The sequence below is a fragment of the Esox lucius genome, chromosome 18, assembly GCF_011004845.1.
Source record: "Esox lucius isolate fEsoLuc1 chromosome 18, fEsoLuc1.pri, whole genome shotgun sequence".
NCBI classification, from domain to species: domain Eukaryota; kingdom Metazoa; phylum Chordata; class Actinopteri; order Esociformes; family Esocidae; genus Esox; species Esox lucius.
This window is the reverse complement of record NC_047586.1, coordinates 2,935,447-2,951,079: the sequence shown is the minus strand read 5'-3', so window position 1 is coordinate 2,951,079 and position 15,633 is coordinate 2,935,447. Positions and strand designations below refer to the sequence as shown.

At 42.4% G+C, this 15,633-nt stretch overlaps 1 protein-coding gene across 1 annotated transcript; it reads right to left on the bottom strand.

Annotated features, from left to right (window-relative positions):
* Positions 1-1,005: 1,005 nt before the first annotated feature.
* pnocb (prepronociceptin b) lies at positions 1,006-14,290 on the bottom strand. Its single transcript, XM_010883138.3, has 5 exons — positions 13,801-14,290; positions 13,504-13,636; positions 13,183-13,374; positions 4,365-4,593; positions 1,006-1,727 (listed from the first exon to the last, which is right to left on the bottom strand). Exons 4-5 carry the CDS (start codon positions 4,512-4,514, stop codon positions 1,098-1,100), a joined length of 780 nt encoding a protein of 259 aa, XP_010881440.1. The 5' UTR covers positions 4,515-4,593; positions 13,183-13,374; positions 13,504-13,636; positions 13,801-14,290; the 3' UTR covers positions 1,006-1,097.
* Between the last annotated feature and the right edge of the window lie 1,343 nt (positions 14,291-15,633).

Sequence of the window (15,633 nt, the reverse complement as noted above, 5' to 3'; positions counted from 1 at the left end):
ACACGCACCCACACATACACACACACACACACCGTAGTGGTTTACTAAGGTACTAGTGTAGATACTGCCTAGATGCACAAAACATTAGTGATTGATTGGTGAGATTGTAAACTACACTAAAACCATATAGTGTTGTGCAGTTGTTTAGCTTTTATGTTAAATTGTGTTGTGTTGTAAACAAAACAAACCCATACATTTACAGGTATATAACATGCACAATATACCTCTTGCCTTTGTCGAAATCAGATATGTGGCAAGTTAGGTCTGGTGTGGATCCTGGAAGACCGCTCAAAAGAACGTTTGCATTACCACCACTAGGGGGCAGTACTACGACACGGTATGTGGTAATGGTCCTCCCAAAGACTGGCACTTCATGACCAAGCTGCAGAGTTGAAATCGTCTACTTCGGGGAGGAAAATACGCGTCTCCCTAGGTCAGGGCTAAACACACGGTTGGCAGTTTCGACAGGGCCAGGGTCAATGGTGGGGTTCAGATTTACGAAGGGAGAAGAACTGTAGAGGCTGTGTCGCTTCCGACGCTGCAACTTGGCCAGGAAGCAAATACTGCTGTCTTGTCCAGTGAGATGGAGGGTGAGGGTGACTCAGAGCCCCGGCTGTAAAAGGACCTAGAGGCCATGCACAGTGAAAGCCACTGGAGCCCCTGGCAAGCTTTAAATGAAAGAGAACAGACACTTGGCATGCATCAACAACCATCCGGCCGTCATCATCACACGGGTGGCGCCTGGGGTCTGTCATCACACCGTACGGCCTTCTGACGATACTGACAAACAATATTCAATTGCACTTTTTATTTTTCAGGATGCAGTTCATGTAATGGAGGGAAGCAACGTCGATTGGCATAGGGGAAACACTCCTCGCTACAGAGGCGAGGAAAAATTCGGGGAGGGGGGAGAGGGAATGAAAGAGGTCGGGAAAGGAAGAAAGGGGAGGGGAGGGGAGGAGAGAGGATGTGGGAGACGATGGGAAAGGAAGAAAGGAGAGGCAAGAATGGGATAGTGGAGAGGGGGAGGAGATGCGAAAGGAAGAGAGGGGAGGATGGGAGAGGATGGGGAGGAGGAAGATGGCCGTCCAGACACGCTACAGACGCTTGTGCTGCCTCCTGGGCCCCGCTCCAGGGTTTGAGAACCTCCCGGCCCGGCCAGACGTACGGCTGCTGGTCATCTCCAGGTACTGGCGGAGGAGCTGACTCACCCTCTTCTGGTTGTTCCACTTCCTGGCCGACTTCCTGATCCCAATGAAACCCCCGAGGCGCTTCTGGAGTGGACGCCCCACCGGCCCGCCCATCAACTTCCTGTAGCCATGGCGACCTTTCAGGAAGCCGCCGAAGCGCTTGGTCAGCTGGACCACGGCCTCCTCTTCCGTGTCTTCCCCATGGCTCCTCCTCCTCCGGTCCTCCTCCTCCCGGTCCTCCAGAGCCAGGGAGTTCTCCGTGGAGCCGTAGGAGTCGTAGTTGGCGTCGCTGCGCTCCAGAGCGCCCTCCTCCTGGTCCTCTCCGTCTTGCTGGTAGCGCTCCATGGCTGCGGAGTAGAGCAGTTTGCCGTCCGACTCCAGATCTCCAGGGACCATGTTTAAGGACAATGCTTCCTCTGCTCTCTTTGACACACTGCCTCCCTCTGGCGAGAGGGGGTAGTGGGGCAGCGTGGCTCGCTGGCAAAGCTCCCAGGAAAGAGCAGGGGAGAGTTGACCCTCACACTCCAGCAAACATACCTAGAGACAGACAGACAGACAGAGGTGTAATTGTCATTTTTCATGAGTTAAATGGATTGACTAATCCTTTTCAGATTGGCAATGAATTTAAGATTAGAGGGTCTGCTCACATCAAGGAGGCAGGAAAATGGGGAGATATCCACGTAAATGAACTAGCTAATGAAATACACTCACCAGGGGATTCTCCTCAGATCAGATGTCTCTCTGCACTTCAGTAATCTGGATTTGTGTGTTTGTGTGCTTTTGTGAATGTGTGTATACAAGTGTGTTGTCCCCCAATACTGGAGGGTTTTGGAGGTGCATGTGTTCAACAACCTTATGATCTCTTTGTGGCTAGCGAGGGAAAATCCCTAACATACATTCCCCCCATACAAACATATACCTATATACAATTTATAATAAAACAATTATATATAAATGCAGCACCAGTCAAAAGTGTGTGCGCATACACATTCAAGTGAATGTGTATATATGTTGGTGAGTTTCTCCACTAGCCACAAAAAAATGGTACGGTTGTCAAATGCCTTCAACTCCTCAAGACTTTATTCCTCATTTATAAAGGATTCCATCTGGCCTCAGTAAAATGATTGTATGATTTGGCAATTACAGTCAATCTCCTCGAACCAGCTGATACAAAGCAGACAATCAGTTACCACAGAGCAACAGGTTCTCCACCTCCTACCATCACCACCTCCATCAGGGCCGTTACTAATCACACCTGGCTGCCAATCAATTTAAAATACCTAAGATGGGCATGACAGAGCTGAAGTAGTACGATGGAACCAACAAAAGGAAAACCACTAGATAATCCGGCCTTCCAGGCAAGCTTGAACATAGGCTTCACGTGTCTAAAGGATGTTGAACTGCACCAAGCTCTGTCATTAACTACATTACCGTTCAAAAGTTTGGGGTCACTAAGAAATGTCCTTGTTTTCTATGAAAACATGCATGAAATTAGTTTGAATGGGAAATATAGCAAAATGAATAGGAAATACTGTCAATGACAAGGTTAGGAATAATGATTTTTAATTGAAATAATTATTGTGTCCTTCAAACTTTTTGTCAAAGATCCTTAATTTGAAATAATTACAGCCTTGCAGACCTTTGGCATTCTAGTTGTCAATCTGCTCAGGTAATCTGATGAGATTTCACCCCATGCTTCCTGAAGCACCTCCAACAAGTTGAATTGGCTTGATGAGCACTTATTACCATACGGTCAAGCTGCTCCCACAACAGCTCAGTAGGGTTGAGATCCGGTGACTGTGCTGCCACTCCATTATAGACAGAATACAAGCTGACTGCTTCTTCCCTAAATAGTTCTTGCATAGTTTGGAGCTGGGCTTTGGGTCATTGTCCTGTTGTTGGAGGAAATTGGCTCCAATCAAGCGCTGTCCACAGGGTATGGCATTGAGTTACTGAATGGGATGATAGCCTTCCTTCTTCAAGATCCCTTTTACCCTGTACAAATTTCCCACTTTACCACGAAAGCACCATGAGAACATCACATTGCCTCCACCATGCTTGACAGTTGGTGTCAAGCACTCCTCCAGCATCTTTTCATTTGGTCTGTGTCTCACAAATGTTCTTCTTTGTGATGTGAACACCTCAAACATTTTAGATAAGTCTGTCCATAACACCCCCCCCCCCCCAATCTACCTCTGTCCAGTGTCTGTGTTCCTTTGCCCATCTTAATCTTTTCTTTTTCCTGGCCAGTCTGAGATATGTCTTTTTCTTTGCAACCAGCACCAAAAGTCACCTCTTCACTGCTGACATTGAGACTGGTGTTTTGCGGTTACTTTTTAATGAATCTGCCATTTGAGGACCTGTGGGGTGTCTGTTTCTCCCTCAACTAGACATTTATGTATTTGTCCTCTTGTTCAGTTGTGCACCGGGGCCTCCCACTCCTCTTTCTGTTCTGGTTAGAGACAGTTTGCCCTGATCTATGAAGGGATTAGTACACAGTGTTGTACAAGATCCTCAGTTTCTTGGCAATTTCTCACATGGAATAGCCTTCATTTCACCGAACAAGAATAGACTAGCAAGTAATTGTTTTTGTTTCGGGACATTTTGAGCCTGTAATTGAACCCACAGTTGCTGATGCTCCAGTTACTCAACTAGTCTAAAGGAGGCCAGTTGTATTGCTTCTTTTATCAGCACAATAGTTTTCAGCTATGCTAAATTAAGTGCAAAAAGGTTTTCTAATGATCAATTAGCCTTTTAAAATGATAAATGTGGATTAGCCAACACAATGTGCCACTGGAACACAGGACTGATGGTTACTGATAATGGGCCTCTGTACAAATATGCAGATATTCCATTGAAAATCAGCCGTTTCCAGCTACAATAGTCATTCACAACATTAACAATGTCTACACTGTATTTCTGATAAATGTTATGTTATTTTCGTGAACAATGACATTTTTAAGTGACCCCAAACTTTTGAACGGTAGTGTACTTGAAAGCTGCCAGTCTAGAGCCCCATTAGCATATTAAGCTACGTTTACGCTGTCAAAATATCACATTTGGTTTCCAATGTTGTAAAAGATGCGTGGTGAATCTTTTGTGGGAGAATTTTTTTTCTTCCAAAAAGCAATCACAAAACACACGCGCACACACACGCACACACATGCCACTCACCAGTGTGTTGAAGCCTTGCTCCTGGCCCAGGGTCTGGGGGAGGGGTGGAGGGAGAAGGGGGACACAGGCCAGGCAGTCCCCCTGACAGTCACTCCGTCCAGGGGAGGACAGACACACCAGTAGCAGCATGCTCCACAGGGCTGGCTTCATGACTGCTGACGGAGGGACAGACTGGCGGGCGGCGGGACGGATGGACAGGTTGAGGTTGTAGGACAGGGGGTGCAGGGTGCTGGGAGAAAATAAGATTAGGAGAAAGGATGTGAGACATTTCACCTTTAAAGGGAGGAGCAGGGTAGAGGTGATGTCATTACAAAGACAACAAGAACAATGAAAGATTCAAGCGAGTTTCAGTGTAATTTTCACAATTTTCTGTGACGTTCTGTATTTTAAGACGCTACTCCTCTGAAACCACTGGACCGATTCACATAACATTTTGGATGCTGCATCAACGCGCATCATCGGCTTGTTTACAGAAATCTTGCTACAGCAACATGGCCGCTAAGAGCCAATGTACTGGAATTACGTTTCTTTTTCTCCATACAACAGTGACCCACTGTGTCAAACTGAACCACACTTCACAGTTCAACTAGACTGATATCCCTGAGCGTGCATGCGTGAGTTTCCCCACTAAATGTCAAACACATTGCCGGGCCTTAACCTTTTGGGGACCCTAGGCAAAATTTGATTTGGGGGCGCGGTCTCCCATAGTGGTCTGGGGTTCAGTAGCAGTCCCGGGCCCCCTGGTGGCCAGGGGCTCTAAGCGACCGCTTGAGTCGCTTATACCTAGGGCCAGCCTTGGTGAAATGGTTAAGGAGAAATTAAAACATGGTGTGAACCCGTCTACATGGGCATTCATTGGCCAGTAGTGGCCAGGTGTTTTGATGTAGTAGTCTGGAAAATATAGCAACCTCCTCCACAGACCCTACATGACAAATCACATACAGAATGGTCGTTCTGTCCCAGAGTGGCGATTCGATTTTAAAAAATCGAAACGTGGCCGATTTTATGGGTTCTCGCAAACTTTCCACGGCAGAGACTGAAGAATAATAATAACCAAAGCAAACACACCCAACGGGATTCCCAAAGCCATGCTGCTGAAACCCTAACAACGGCATATTACAACATTAAACATGGAAATTTGCCAGGCGTGTCCGCTTTCCAGCGACATGAACGGCAGACCTGGAGAGCCCGTCGTGACAGATTGGCAGGTAGTTGCGGCAGCTGTTGCATAGTGCGGTAAGTTCATTTCAGAGATTTAAGAAGTGAGGTCCATTAATGGAACTCAAACTCGCCCGGCTCAGTAATTGGGGTATGAATCAGCGCCGCTGTTGTTATAATGAGCAGGAAATGAATGAGAACAAAAGAAAAAAAATAACGTAATGGAGCGAGCGAGAGAGACAGGGCGGGAAGGGGGTGAATGAACACGCGCAGAGCTCGCTCGCTCACGATCCGAACAGCCGACGAAAGCTTTGTCCCTCTGACTCATTTTGTTCCCCTTCACATTACTCCCGCATCTGTCACAAAACACGATGCCCAAGACCATTGAATCGCTAAGCCTGAAAGACATAATGGACCGCTAAAACACTGAGTATCTGTCCTATCTCTCAATGTGTCTACCAAATGGCGTTCTATTTCCTATGTAGTGCGCTACCTCCCACAGGGTTGTGGTCTAAAGTAGCCTAGTGTACTACATAACCAATGGGGTGTCGCTTGGGATAGATGCTGTCTACAGTCGTGAAGTGAGATCAGCAAATCCGCTGACGATAAAGCTTTCAGACTTGATATAAGACAGTGGCTAGGCTCTTGGTATTTCCCTGCCTATATTAAAATCTTCTCGTTTATTATTGAATGGGCTATTCTATTTGGCCTGAGTCAGACTAGGAAATATAAAGAACAATCCTTTTTTGAAGAGAGAATTATTGAAATCCGTCCCATGCCTATTAAACCTCACACATCATTAATATTTCTTGATTGATTTCCGAAAGTGTTTTGTATAATCTTCCCTGCTTAATAATTGCCTGTTTAATGTGTTTGTTTGAGATGATACAAAAAGCCAAATGGCATAAAAAATTTGACTATATAGGGTCCAAAGTACTGCTCTTTTTAGGGTCCAGGGACACAATGAAACAAGACAGAAGATATTATTTCCACATTGGGGAAGTGAAGTGTAAAATGAAATTGGCTGAACTATTAAATTCAATGGGCAATCCATCAAGATACAATGTACAAACTCAGTGTCTGATCAAGATTAACTAGGTTTTCTACCCTTGCTGTAAACCAAAACAAAAAACTGATTGTTTTCTGAGGCAAGTTTTTAGGGAAGGCCGAGGGCGGTTTTCACGGATACAGATTAAGCCTAGTCCAGGACAAAAAATATCACCATTAGCTCCTTCGAACGTCAGCATCTTAGTGAGACAGATAGTTGTGGCTAAGCTGGTTGCCTTGAGATATCGACTCTTTTTTTGGAGGGTGACAGGTTACATGGTGTTTAGTGCCATTCCAAGACAATGCATTATGCCCTGTCTTTCAGCCACCAGGGCTGGGCTGGGGTTGTCCGTTTGGTGAATGAGCATGCTTCTATAAGAGGCAGGTACTGTGATAGTTTTAATTCTATAGGAGGTACTGGTACTCAATAGTAGTTTTATTCTGTAGGAGGTGTTGGTACTCAGTAGTAGTTTTATTCTATAGGAGGTGCAGGTACTCAGTAGTTGTTTTATTCTATAGGAGATGCTGGTATTCAGTAGTAGTTTTATTCTATAGGAGGTGTTGGTACTCAGTAGTAGTTTTATTCTATAGGAGGTGCAGGTACTCAGTAGTTGTTTTATTCTATAGGAGATGCTGGTATTCAGTAGTTGTTTTATTCTATAGGAGATGCTGGTATTCAGTAGTTGTTTTATTCTATAGGAGATGCTGGTATTCAGTAGTAGTTTTATTCTATAGGAGGTGTTGGTACTCAGTAGTAGTTTTATTCTATAGGAGGTGCAGGTACTCAGTAGTAGTTTTTACCATTTCCATTTTTGCTCCATTCACTCCCACTGCATGACCACTGGGTTTCCTCCAGGCTTAGGGAGAGCAAGGAACAATTGGATGTTTGAAGTTAGTAAATTAAGCCGTCAGGGCAAAAGCAGAAAAATTTCTCCACAGAGGGACATTGACTGTAACTGTCTCACTCGATTCTATAGATCTGGGTTCAAATATTATTTAAAAATAATTTAAATAACTTAAAAACTTTAGCTGGGAATGCATTTTGTTCTTTATGTCGTCACAAAACAATGTTGAAGTCACTAAAACCGCAAACCCCGCCCACGCGGAAACCACTCACAGACAAAGCGTACGGGAAAGATTTCAATTAGCACCTGAACCCAGGGCTGCAACAGCCCCCTGTGCAAATCCTATTAGAGCGCTGTGCAGCCAGCCAGCACTGGTATCACACAAGAGCCAGTCAGATCACTGTCACAGAGCCGAACCCAGGCCACTGGGAGGGGAGTCTGAATGGGGGATGAATGTCAAGGTGGAGAATGGAGTCTCGCCATGTGCAGCCCGCTGATTGTAACCAAGACGAGTTTCCCCCCCCCCGGCGACAGGCGTCCCTGGATACAAGTCCTTTAGTCAAATGACTACAATGCGAAAGGAAATGGAAATGGGGCGTCAGAAGAAAGGACACATGGGTGTATTACGATGGATGTAGCTGTGTCTCAATGCTGTACCCACCTGTTTAATGTTATTACACGTTTTAGGATATATGTGGGCCCTGGGAGAAGACGTTGTCTGCCTAGAGAGATAAAGGGTCAGCATGTATTGCTGGTATGGAGCATTGTGTCTAGGTCTAATAGTGGTCATTGTTTCATTTTAGCCATTTCTAACGTACAAAATAAGAACTACGTTCTTCATATAATCTTACTGATGCATTATATCATTATCAGTATGGCTATTAATTATCAGGATAACCATACCAAGCTTGTCACTATTTTCCTTAAATTGTTTTGTACTTTTGAAAAAGATAATGTGCTTTGAACAAGAAAGTATTCTGGAAAGTATCAACAAAATACAATGAATAAGAGTGTGCAGAGATAAAAGATGTGATGTTATTTCAAAGCCAGCGTGCGAAGATTATAGACAACCTGATGATATCTGCATCCCGGTATTATCGTCTTAGTTTAATTGAGCATGTCTTCACTGTCTTCAGATGTCTTTACTGTCTGTTTGTAATAGAACAGTATGACACAGGGCTTCTACGATAGAGAACACACGCGTGCTGATGTACATCCTCGGGGCACAGCGTTCGGCAGCGCAGGGCTTATTTATTTTCCAATCATGTTCACAACAGTTGTCGTACCCTATCATATGGAGAAGAACAACAACCATTGAAGACCACGGAGAAAAACTACAGTCCTCATCTCATTCCGCCTATCTAAGGCAAATCCATCCCCAGGCTCCAGTTTCTGTAAATTATAATATTAACTGTCTAGCGTAACTGTTTACCGAAGCAGAAGAGGAGGAACAGAATTAAGAAAATCAAGTCCACAGAGTCAGTTGTAAAGTAAAATTACCAAAAATATTCGGTGGGTTTTTTAACTTGTGTACCACTGTGTCAGGGGTTTGAATCCTGCTCACTGCTCTTTCAGCAACAACAACAAAATAAATCCTCTATATTCCACCACTTCCTCTAGGAAATGTAAGTATTATGCGTGGTATATGGCAGATATACCACGGCTAACAGCTTCTTAGGCACGTCACTTTGCGTGCTATAAAAAATGCTTTGATGCGTTGGGCCTGAGAAGAGCTCTTAGCCGTGGTATATTGCCGGTATACCACACCCCCTCATGCCATATTGCCCACATGTACCACTGCCATCAGCCAATCAGCATTCAGGATTGTAAGCACCCAGTGTAATAAATATATAATCGCACATTGTGTGTCAAATATGAAACAGCGAAAGGGGCTCCGTAGCTTGGCCATGACTCAGCGTGGATCTCAGTTAAGTCCCCCTGCAGAACACACAAGTCCACCTGATACCACCACATAAAACACTACTCAAAACACCACATAAAACACCACTCAAAACACCACATAAAACACAACTCAAAACACCACATAAAACACCACTCAAAACACCACATAAAACACCACTCAAAACACTACTCAAAACACCATGTAAAACACCACATAAAACACCACTCACAACACCCCATTAAACACCACTCAAAACACTACTCAAAACACCATGTAAAACACCACATAAAACACCACTCACAACACCACATAAAACACCACTCAAAACATTCCATAAAACTCCATGTAAAAGTGTGTATGTGAATCGTTAAACGTGTGTGTACACTTAAACCAATACTTTGGCTCAGTGGACCGTCATACACTTAAAAAGACTACACTACAAAGAACTCTGATAGATTATTGTTGATGAGGGCGTGAAAACACATTGTTAATTATAAAACTCCTAACCTCACAGTAAAGTCACTTAATTTAAATCCACTTATAACACGTGTATGTGTATTTTACAATTAAAACTACCATGTTTTAAACAGTAATGGTTTATGTTAGGAAATCAATTGTGCACTCTTGCATAATTGAAATCAATTGTGCACTCTTGCATAATTGATTTTTGACCAAAATTACACGGTCAAGGCATTAAAGGGGCTTCCAGTGAATGCTTGTGTTGGTATTGGAGTCCCAAACGGCACCCTGGGCAGAGCACTAGTTTTGAACAGAGACCTATGACTGCAGATGTTTGGGATAAGGGGACATTGGAGTAGAAAACATTGTCTGAATGTTCAGGGGGGGTTGGAGCAGGTCTAAAGACCGATCTGATGGTTTTTCATTAGTCATATGCTAGTCGTTCTACTGTCATTTTCATCAATAGTTATTACACATATCTTGAGTCTGTAGTTATATGGGTCTTTTCTGAGTCCAAAAGCAGATTAAAACCCATCCATTGTAAGTTTCTTAATGAGCTTCTTACCAATTTTATTTTGTCTTTAATTTTGTCTTTTCCCATCATGAGCAGATAATGTACATTCATTACCACTATCACCATAATCACAGTCATTATTAAATGATTAGGCTGGAGAATGCTTAGGCTGCTACTTAACATACTGATGCAGTCATTTAAGGATTAAACAGATTTAGGCAACTGACTTCTGAATCTGTTTTGGTCGGGTGGTGGAAATGAGAGGCTGGAATCAAAACAAATTCCTCTGACTTCCAGTACATGCCCCTTGACCATATATGTCGTTGTGTCCTCGAGCAAGGCAAGGAACCCTACAGTTATTATGTCATGTATAAGTTGGTTTGGACAAGTACATCTGTTAAATGAATGACACTGAATTCTTCAGGCTGACATTTCCTTGACTAAAGTTACATTTAGTCAGTAACATTCACATATGAGTTCTTCAAATAACAAAAAAAAACATTCCAAGAAATCTATATGTTGAGATTAAGATATTAGCAACACTGTATTTCAAAAACATATGAACTACTTCAAAGACCTGTTAAGGAACTATGAATGTGTATGTATAATGAAAAGATAAAAGCTGGAAAAAATTAGTTAATAGAAATGTGTTTTATTATGTGTTTTACCAACATGAAAACCGGATCCCAGTAAGCTGAACGACTTCTACAAATCAAATTAATTATCAGAATCACATTTATTTGTTAGGTACATTCAAACATTCCCAGAATATCTGAATTCTAGTGACAGACAACATTTAGGGACAGGGTACAGAAAACTTCTCAAATAAATACAGATCTGTATTCAGTGGTGAGCATATGACATGAATAATATATCCTATATATCCTATACAGTAATTTACCCTACACTAACTAAATAATCAGAGTAAATGGAATGATATCTACAGTGCCTTTGGAATGTATGTGTATGAAATGAAGTATGTATGTAATGAAGTTCTGTGCGCTTTGGATCAGGATTTCTTCAAGGACCTCTCTGTATTTTGCTGAGAAGCATCCCCATAGCATGATGCTTCCACCACCATGCTTCACTATAGGGATGGTATTAGCCAGTTGTTGAGCGATAGATTGTTTTCACCAGACGTAATGCTTGGCATTCAGGCCTAACAGTTAGATTTTCGTCTCATTAGACCAGATATTTATTGTTCAGGCTCCCAAAGTCTTTTAGGTGGCAAGTCAAATTAATTAAATTTTTCTCAGGAGTGGCTTCTGTCCAACCACTCTACTGTAAAGGCTTGACTGATGAATTGCTACGGTTGTCCATCTGGCAGTTTCTCCAATCTTTCCAGAAAAACTGAAGCTCTGTTAGAGTGGCCAAGTGGGTCTTGGCCACCTCCCTGACCAAGGCCTTCCTTGCTCGGTTGCTTAGTTTGGCCGGACGACCATCTGTAGTAAGAGTCTTGGTTGTTCCATTTCACAATAAGGAAACCCGTTGTGCTCCTGTGAACATTCAATGCTTTAAAAATATTGTTTATGATCTTCCCCAGATCAATGTCTCAACACAATTCTGTCTTTAAAGTCTACAGAAAATACCCTAGTCTTCACTGCTTGGTTATTGATCTAACTTGCATTGTGAAGTTTCGGACCTTATATAGACAGCTATGAGCAATTCGAAACCATGTCAGTTGAATATTTCCACAGGTGGACTCGAATTGAGTTCTACAGACATCTTAAGAATATTAAAGGTAAAAGATGCATCAGAGCTCTGGATGCATCTAGGTTTAAATGCTTATGTACATATGTAGATATTTATTTTATCATCATGGGGTATTGGGTGTAGAACAGGTGCTATGATTCTGTTGCAGCAGACTTAGCCCCATGTAGCAGACAATGACCTGGTCCAGAGGAAGGCATCTCAACGGAATGCCCTAGAAATACACATCTGATTCTCTACTAATCAACGGAATGCCCTAGAAATACACATCTGATTCTCTACTAATCAACGGAATGCCCTAGAAGTATACATCTGATTCTCAACTAATCAACAGAATGCCATAGAAGTACACATCTGATTCTCTACTAATCAATGGAATGCCCTAGAAGTATACATTTTATTCACTTCTAATGTAACAGAATGCCTTAGAAGAATACATTTGATTCTCTACTAATCAACGGAATACCCTAGAAGGACACATTTGATTCACTTCTAATCAATGGAATGCCCTAGAAGTAAACATCTGATTCTCTACTAATCAATGGAATGAACTAGAAGCAGACATCTGATTCTGTACTAATCAATGGAATTCCCTAGAAGTACACATGTAATTCTAATCAACAGAATGCCCTAGAATTATGTATCTGATTCCCTACTAATCAATGGAATACCCTAGATGTACACATTGGTTTCTCTACAATTCAACAGAATGTCTTACGAGTACACATCTAATTCTTTACTAATCAAAGTTCTGATTATGAGTTGACTGCTGGTATCAGATGTAGTGCTAAGGCAACTGCTAAAATGTGCACCCCATTGGAACACAGAATCAGGACAAAACAAAAACAAAACACAGATGTGAAGTATACTCCCAACGAAAACCCCAGGTATATGAAAGCCACAGAATATGGTGAAGAGATGTAGAGAAATGGGGCGATGATGATGATGATGATCGACTGAACAAACATCAGAAAGTGTAGAAACAACGTAATTATTCTGGCCAACTAATTACTCCCACAGAAAAGCAAAATCTGTCCGGTACAAATATATGATAAAACCCATGAATACACAACAAGGATTTAAATTATTCCATGTTTGATTTGTCAAATAAATTATCTTACCCAATGCACACATGCAAACAGTCAGGCAAAAACACACACACACACACACACACACACTTACCTGTGTGTTATAAATCCCTGCGTCTCTTCAGGCTGCAGTAGAGTAGCTGTGTCTGTGCGTGATATCCTTTAGGTTTGGAGAGTTTCACTGAATCAACTGAGTGTGTGCTCTCCCTCCCTGGGTTCTTATAGTGAAACACCCCTACAGAACCCCACGCCTCACCCCGTCCCCCACCCCTCACTACTCACATAGCTGAGGGGGGGAGAGAGAGAGAGAGAGAGAGGGGGGGGGGAGAGGGAGAGAGGGAGGTGGGGTATGCCCTGTTACACACAGACTGGAGATGCCATACATGCACCGATTCTGTGATCAACACTGACGTACCAAAGCCCACGTCACTCTTATTTCCAAGATGCAAAGAAATGACATGTAGAACTAACACGCCATCCGTGAGAAACTGTATCTACAGACTGGATTCCTGTTGTCTCCACAGTTAACCGCAATGAAACCCCTCCATCTAAAGTCAAACAAAAGACATTAAGAATTAGCAGGTCAGACATTACAACCCCATAATAATCAGTATCAGAAATCAGTTAACTTGCTGATTTTTTTTTTTCATGCAAGTGTAATGCAAAAACATCTGGAATACAATCGTAGGTAAAGAGAGCATATGTATTTCACCTGAGCAGGAAAACCAGAGTCATTCAGACATGGAAAACAAGCATTACGTCCCTGTGGCACAGTGACACCTCAGAGGACTCTGGGTTGCTACCTCAACACACAAACAATCCACAACAAGGGATGGAGGAGAGGAGAGCTGAAGAGACAACAGGAGATCTGAGGAAAGGAGAGGAGATCTGATGAAAGGACAGTTCTGCTATCTCAGTTCAGAAAGGGGATCAATATTAATCAAAGCTACTTCTGTAGATGTACAGTCTTCATCCACACTACCTCCAGAATAAACTACAGTCTTCATCAACACTACCTCCTGTAGAACTACAGTCTTCATCAGCACTACCTCCAGAAGAACTACAGTCTTCATCAACACTACCTCCTGTAGAACTACAGTCTTCATCAACACTACCTCCTGTAGAACTAAAGTCTTCATCAACACTACCTCTTATAGAACTACAGTCTTCATCAACACTACCTCCTGTAGACCTACGGTCTTCATCAACACTACCTCCTGTAGAACTACAGGTCAGCAGAAGAAGAGTCAGTTTCTTTTAGGAATTGTAAAACCAAGGTGAGAGAGACACACAGAAATATCAGGCACACATCTTCTGAATGGGTATTAGCTATATTTACTAAACAGGTTTCCAATGATACATTTGAATTCTGTGATACAACTGACTATTATTGAAACTTTACACGTAATATATTTTGGTAAACACCAGGAATACCCACCTTATTGGTTTCATGGTCAAAATGAGGTTTGATCGTATTCATAATTTTAAATGAAGGATTAGGAACATAGTCACAAATCACACAGTCCGATGTGTAATTGTCTTCTAAATACCCATGCAAACATCAAACCCTCATGGTACAATAAAGCCTAGGAACAAACCCACATCGTACAATATAGCCTGGAAATGCAGCCTACCTTGAATAACAATTTGTTCTTCCCAAGTTTCCATCATTGGCTAAGAGCAAAGGAGTTGAAAATATGATTTTGATTTCATCTATATGGATGTAAAGGGGCTATATTTTTACTGTGCTATTAGCAGAAATACCAGCATAAATAACCAGAAAACATCTGAAGTTAATGTTTTTTACGTTAATGTTTCAACCAAATCAATTACAGAATTGTTCGTAGCAGCTGAAATACTCTGCATTTAAACTTTCTTACCTGTTTATCATTTTGCATTGACTTGCAGTCTCATTCTTGCTTTTGACTCTCACAGTACTACCCCCCCCCCCCCACACTAAACCACCCTGGCCTAGATAATACTACCCCCCACACTAAACCACCCTGGCCAAGCTAATACTACCCCCCACACTAAACCACCCTGGCCAAGCTAATACTACCCCACACAAACTAAACCACCCTGGACTAGATAATACTACCCCACACAAACTAAACCACCCTGGACTAGCTAATACTACCCCACACAAACTAAACCACCCTGGACTAGCTAATACTACCCCACACAAACTAAACCACCCTGGACTAGCTAATGCTACCCCACACAAACTAAACCACCCTGGCCTAGCTAATACTACCCCACACAAACTAAACCACCCTGGACTAGCTAATACTATTCTGTAAGGGAAAAGGAGGAGACTAGTTGTGTTGTTGTTTAAATGCAGTCTTGTAAACATTCAAGGCAGGATTTTACACAGTGCCCCTTTAATTAATAAACACTTTATATACATAATTCATAAAAACTCTTTATGGACAATTAATATCACATGTCAACAAACTCTCCGATACCCCACAGCCCTTCATTAGAACCAATGGAAATTGTTTCAACACAAATGTGAAGAGCTGCACATTTGCAGTAATAAAACCTT

What these genes read in the sequence shown, in the direction of transcription:
- pnocb (XM_010883138.3), bottom strand. Translation starts at nt 4,514, where the DNA reads ATGAAGCCAGCCCTGTGGAGCATGCTGCTACTGGTGTGTCTGTCCTCC. An exon ending in AGCAAGGCTTCAACACACTG is followed by an intron (nt 1,728 to 4,364) that starts GTGAGTGGCATG and finishes GTCTGTCTCTAG; the next exon opens with GTATGTTTGCTGGAGTGTGA.